At 47.5% G+C, this 6,220-nt stretch overlaps 1 protein-coding gene across 1 annotated transcript; it reads right to left on the bottom strand.

The window, feature by feature from the left end:
- Positions 1–522: 522 nt before the first annotated feature.
- On the bottom strand, positions 523–6,214 carry Itpripl2 (ITPRIP like 2). Its single transcript, XM_023704685.1, has one exon. It carries the CDS (start codon positions 6,128–6,130, stop codon positions 4,517–4,519), a length of 1,614 nt encoding a protein of 537 aa, XP_023560453.1. The 5' UTR covers positions 6,131–6,214; the 3' UTR covers positions 523–4,516.
- Between the last annotated feature and the right edge of the window lie 6 nt (positions 6,215–6,220).

Below are 6,220 nucleotides of genomic sequence, written 5' to 3'. Positions count from 1 at the left end.
TTTATTAATACAGCAAAATGTAAAAGAACAAGGTCGCCCAAATGACCCATAGGATTGAAAGTGCAAATTTACTCCAACCTGGCCGAGAAAACTATAGTAGGCCTTGCTTGACCATTTGGGTCATGGAAATTTGGTGTGATTAAAATGCCTTTTAATCACAAAATCCTAGCAGCTGAACCATATTTGATTAACTCTTTGGTCTCTGTTGTTGGAACAAAACTTTTGACTATCATCGCCAGATTGCATTATAATACAGTTTGGGTCAGAAGACACATTCAAATAACAATGAAACAGAAGGAATGTTCTAAGTCAAGTGACGGAATCAAGGCACTTTTTTTTTTAATATAAAAGGTGCTAAAATATTCATAAATATCTTATACATCAAAACCCAGATTATATATAGTTTAGCTGCACGTTGTAGTCTATTTTCTCTGTATATGTGATTGCATATTGCCGACCTCTCCCAACTGGCACTTGCGCTATCCCCACCCCATTATGTGCTATGTAGATATATATAAAAAAAACCCCACATGTCCAAGGCATAGACAAGTGATTAAAAAAAAAAAAAAAAAAACTAACAAGCACCACAATGATAACACTGAACTTGTTTTCCTCTTGAGGAACACTGGAAATGTGGATAAGGTTCACTTTCTCTATCACTGGAAAAAATCTTCATCTGAGTAGAGATGAGAAGACATCTTCACCAACATCAAAGTCACATGCGACAGCAAAGGTATCTTATTCCAGGTTGCACGAGCTGCCTCAGCGCACTTTTGGCTGCTGCCTTCTGAGTCGTAGGAAGTTGATTTTGGCGGCAGAATCTGACCAGAGCTGTGCTCTTGGCAGTAGGAGTGGGACAAGCCTAAGAGGTTTGGCTCGGAGACCCAGCTGTGTTTGTTGCTGTTCGTAGCCACCAACTATCATCAGAAAGGCACAGGCTAGACTATCATGAGCAAAAATAGCTATTAATTTTAATATACAAAATACAGCAAAACAAGTTATTCTGCAATCCTTCCTGATTACTCATCTGCAGACTCCAATGGAGCGAATGGGTTTAGCCCAAGTAACCAGGAAGGAAATGCCAAGAACAGGCCCAGGGTGGTTTCAGGGAGGCTCTGACTCCAAAAGAATGGCGCCACAATCCAGATTTCCTGGCAACTGTGAGTTCAGTGTTATCTGTGGCCATGTTTATTTCTTTTTTTTTGGGGGGGGGGTTGTCCTACAATAAAGCTTAAATCTGAGAGATAAAGAGTGGAAATATCATACCCCCAGCTATATACGGCACCACCATCTCCATAACAAAGAATAAAATCTTCCACATATTTAGCGGGTGTTAGCTGTGGAAAGCAGTTTTCACAAACTGGTAGCCCCAGACTCGACCGGACGTTTTGTCTAGTCTACATGAGGTTTTGGACATTTTAAATTTATTTGTTTAAAACTCTGTGAATTTCACTCTTTAACAAATCCTGATTTCCTGCCCCTCCTTCCCTTTTCCAGCATGGAGCTGCGTAACTGTTAACCCCTTTCAAGTTGGGGTTAGCTCCCACCACTTTCTCATCCCTTCTCTATTTACTTCTCTTCCTATTCCTGCAGACTACTGAGTTTGTGACTCCTTACTAGAAATAGCACACACTTAAAAATGAGTTTTCTAACCCAAACCTCTCTCACGTCCCCATAGAATTGCAGCTCAGCTCCCTTCTCCCCTCTCTTCCTTCTACTTCCTTCCTTCCTGAATTCCTCTCATTTCTCTGAGCTCACAGGCATTCCTTCTTTTGGTTGTAGTTTCATTTTGCAGCACTCATCTCTTCTCTGCCCAGGAGCATTCCAGGAAGGCTCCACACCGGGCAGGGGGAGCTCCAGCCCAGTGTCTCACCGCAAAATGCCTGAGTCACCGTCCCCAGAACATTTTCTTTGGCTACTGGCTAAGCAATTAAAAACGTTTTGGTACAGCCTTCTTAGATGAGAATATTTGTATACATGAATCTCCAGTACCAAGCATACACCAAAAATGTGTACATTTCAGACGAAGGGTGTGATGGAGCCCTAATAAAGTACAAAACTGAGCTTAATTTAAATGCCTTGGGCAACCATCACACTTGGCTAAAATGCTGTATTATTTCATGTGTACACAGTACATGTTTTGGCTTACTAAACATTGATCATAATTGATCGAAATCTCTTAAGTTTTGGTTACCATGTACTGAGAACAATTGCTCAACATGGCATTTAAATAAAACATTAATATTTTAAAACTTCACATATATAATGCTTATTAATTTAAAAAAATAAAATGTAAAAACCTTGAGGATGGATGAGGCTTTAGCTAACTAACCTGAAAGAAATCATACTAGAACAAAAGCGTAAGAACAATATGTTACCAGATTTATTCTTTAAAATAGTATTAAGATTCTTATAAAGGACCCTATTATCTCAGCTAGAAATATTTCAAAAATTCAGCTTTTAAAGCTTTATAATACACAAAATAAAAAATAAAGCCCTATAATCCATCCAATAGCCTCACTTCCACCCCCACCCCCAGTAGATTTAATGACTATAGGGGAAATCAGGCTGAGTATGGAAATATATATTCTACTCTTGGCATTTAAAAGCAATTTGTAAAAACACTGTGCAGTTTATATCTTTGCAGGAAGCTTGTGGATTAATCCTTTTGCTCAATGCAGTACCATACGATAAAACATTGGCCTCAAAAGCTGGGAATGAACTTTAAGATATCGAGGGGAATGGTCCCCAGCACAACCTCACATCTGCAGCTGTTTTTCCTTCAGTCCACGGTTGCCAGATATAAAAAGCCTATGCAGCTCTAATGACAAAGATTCCCTGTAAATCATCTATTCACGATAATTTCCCACAGAGGCCAAGGGGGTCCCCTAAAGAAAGGAGGTTTATAGAAGTCCCTCAAAATAGCTCAGAAATGAAACAAAAGACCTATTCATGTAACTACTTCTATCTTCCAACTTTTGCTTTTAAGAGTCTAAGGAAGCACATGTCTTTGTTTTTCTTTTTTCAAATCCCCAAGTAAGTGTAATGCTGAGACTGGCTGCACGTTCAGCCAGCCAAGCACATGGTGGGTCGCTCTAACCTTGATTGCAAGCAAATGGGCTCTTCCTGGCTGCAACATAACATCCTAGCGGTGGTCCTTCTGGCCCGTCCCTCCGAGATGACTTTTCTCAAAGGCTGTTTCTCTGGCTCTTCCTCGAACTCATTTTCTCTGCTCTATCTCCTCTGCCCACTGACTAGGAGTAACAGATGTCCAAACAGAGATCCCAAGCTACCAAACAATATCTTTTGTAAGACATCGGCTAATTCAAGAGCCCCTCAAGCTGGCCCGGTGGGACACGGGCTGCCTGGCAAATGAGAAGTACCTTCCAACCACAAACCATCGCCGTGCACCAGGAACACTAACATACCGGTAACCGAGAAGACTGTTCATTTCCTTCCCATGAGGTCCTTGAACTAAAACAAAACAAAACAACCTTTGCAAAGGAGTTTGCTAAAAAGCCCTAGAGCCAAAAAAGGTTTCTGTGTCCAGCCAGCAGCAAGCCTTTGCCAGACATCTTAATAGGCAAACACTGAGCTATGTCTTTTTCAAGCCCCAACATGTTTGATGGCCTCACCAGCTTTGTTTTAATTACAGATTTTGGTGCTACCTTGCACCGTGTCTGGCTCATAGTAGGCCCTCAATGAATGACTTCTGACTCCCTGGGACGCAACCCTGCTTGTGGCCTGGGGGGAGGGTAAGAGAACACGTTGGATACTTTTTGAAACTGCACATGACTTCCTAATACATATTTTTGGCCCCCCTTTCATATGCAGTATAACAATCACCACAAAATAAGAGAACTGATCAACATAAAGTGCGATTTGTGCTGAAAATCTTCCCAACCAACTCTTGATTGTCTCTCAATACATGTGACTTATTGACAATCCTATCAGACACCTGTGATTACACCATTTAAGTACATTAATATTAATGTGAATATTCCACAGAATATTAACTGCAGAACATACCTTCAATTACAGTTGTGGATTTAGATTAGAAAGAAAAGAAGACTTGGGAACCTAGTACCTAGCAAATAGGTATGTCAAAAGTACTCCTGTATATAAACGTTGGGACAGAGAGATCTATGTCAAAAACCAGTAAAAGGATCTTTCTGTTCAAATGGTCATGCTTAGTTTGCTGATTTCCCTAAGAGCTGGATCTTTCTACCAAATTCTTCACATATCACTATGTGGACCTACTCTCAGTAGCTGTGGTTGTGTTTCATTCCCTGGTTTACCCAGAACATAAGTGGGTGTGAAGAAGATGTAGTTACTTGGGTTGGGTTGTGGTTTATGCAGCCAGGGAATGACATTTATGCCATTAAAGCCTCTGGCATCCCCCAGCTTGTTCACCATCTCTGGCAGCCCACCTGAGGCATTCAACCCCTCCAACACTCCACTCCTAACCAGTGGGAAAGGCTTTAGGAGCATTCAGGCAGGTGAGGGAGCTGTCTGTCTATGGTTCATGTTCAGGGAACCCTTGATTGCGCTGACTCCAGGGTGGAGGACACCTGGCAAGATAGCGGGGACCCCCATAGGCCCGGAGAAGCTGGGGCAGCCTTCTCCAAGTGGACAGCAACCTTGCTGCAACTAGCTCTCGGGCATGCATGTCGAAAGCAGCCAGGAGGTCTACTGGGGCAGCTTCTCGAAGTACCTTGGGCAGAGGGCCCACCTCAGAGGCTGCCCTACCAGGGCCCAGAATGCAGTGGAAGAGCGTCTGGCGTCCCAGCAGGCAGGCCTTGAGGAACTGCACCAACTCCTCCAAGCATTCACTCAAATATGCCTCATTCCAGCCTTGCCCTGGAGACCCCTTGCGAAGCAACATTGTCAGCAGCACCGTCTTGAGCACATAAGAAGATAGGATGTGTCCCCACTGGGTGGCAGCCATCGGGTCCAGCCCACGGGCACCCAGATCACGCAGAGCTTTCAGCAACTGCAGGCACTTGAGGTAGCAGGCACCTGGACTGGCCCGTTCCTGAAGCCAACTCAGCAGCTTCTGTTCCTGGCGGGCTGTGTTCACACCCCACAGTGCCTCTGAGCGTAGGCCTCCTGGGAGCTCCGAGTGGGACCCACTAGGGGAGGGTGGCGGGGGTGGTGCCACAAGGAAGATGCTGTCCCCGAGATGGACCGCAGGGATGAGACGCACAGCCATGGAAAGGCGGCAGCAGCCGTAATCTGTACGGCATGGCAGGATGTGTAGGATAGGAGGCTGCTCCAGGCCGCCAGGGGTCAGGCTGACCCGACAGCACTCTTCCAGTTTGTAGCGTACGGTGGCCAGGGAGCGCTGCAGGTGCGACTGGAACCAGCGCAGCACCAAAGTGGCAGAGAGGTGGCGCTGGCCACGTACATCCACACAGAAGCTGTCCGCAAAGGGTTTGCAGTTCCGGAGCCAATGGCCCCCAGACGTTCCTGATGTTGATGTCGAGGGTGGCGCCTTAACGGCGCACACGAAGCAGCTGCGGAAGGCGGGGTCCAGAGCGGGCTCTGCGCCCAGGCTGCGTGGCTCCAGCACCACCAACTGCGGCAGGCGCAGAGGCACCAGCACGTCGAAGCTGTCGGGCCGGCGGATCTTGTGCTGCTCGTAGGCGCTGCCCACCTGGATGAAGTCCCCGCGGAAAGCCAAGGCCAACGCTCCCCCGGATATGGGGCTGGGGGACCCCCGGATACAGCCAGCCCGCACCAGCTCGCCCACGATCCGGCTCACGTGCGCTTTGCTGTGGCCCAGCACGTGTGGCGACAGGCGCACCTCGTGCTCGTAGTAACTCTCCAGCAAGATGCTAAGGCCCGGTTCCGGGAGGTGTCTAGTGGGGGAGGCGTAGTGGCCCACCACGCGGGAAGAGACAGGCAGAAAGCGCTGCCGGATAGCGTGGCGACAGCGCAGAAGGGCATAGCCTAGCAGGAGCAGGATGGCCACTTTGAGCAGCGGGAAGCCGCCGTCCGCACCATCGGGGGACTCGGTCCTGGCGGCGCTGTCTCCTCGCAGGACGTGGTAGAGGCACACGAGGGCGGTGCACAGGCCGGTTACCAAGGGCCAGAAGACGCGCAGGTTGAGGGTGTACTGCACCGACATCCCGGCTGCCCGGGACCGCGGTGGCGGACCAGCCCAGGGCGCGAGCCCGGGCGGCGATCCGGGTCCGGCATGCGCGCAGCGCCCGGGCGG

Source organism: Octodon degus, unplaced genomic scaffold (assembly GCF_000260255.1).
Source record: "Octodon degus isolate 3935 unplaced genomic scaffold, OctDeg1.0 scaffold00200, whole genome shotgun sequence".
NCBI classification, from domain to species: domain Eukaryota; kingdom Metazoa; phylum Chordata; class Mammalia; order Rodentia; family Octodontidae; genus Octodon; species Octodon degus.
The sequence above is the reverse complement of the archived record's forward strand: the minus strand, read 5'-3'. Positions and strand labels throughout refer to the sequence as shown.

Excerpts from the sequence above, each read along its gene's own strand:
- Itpripl2 (XM_023704685.1), bottom strand. The coding sequence starts at position 6,130 with ATGTCGGTGCAGTACACCCTCAACCTGCGCGTCTTCTGGCCCTTGGTA.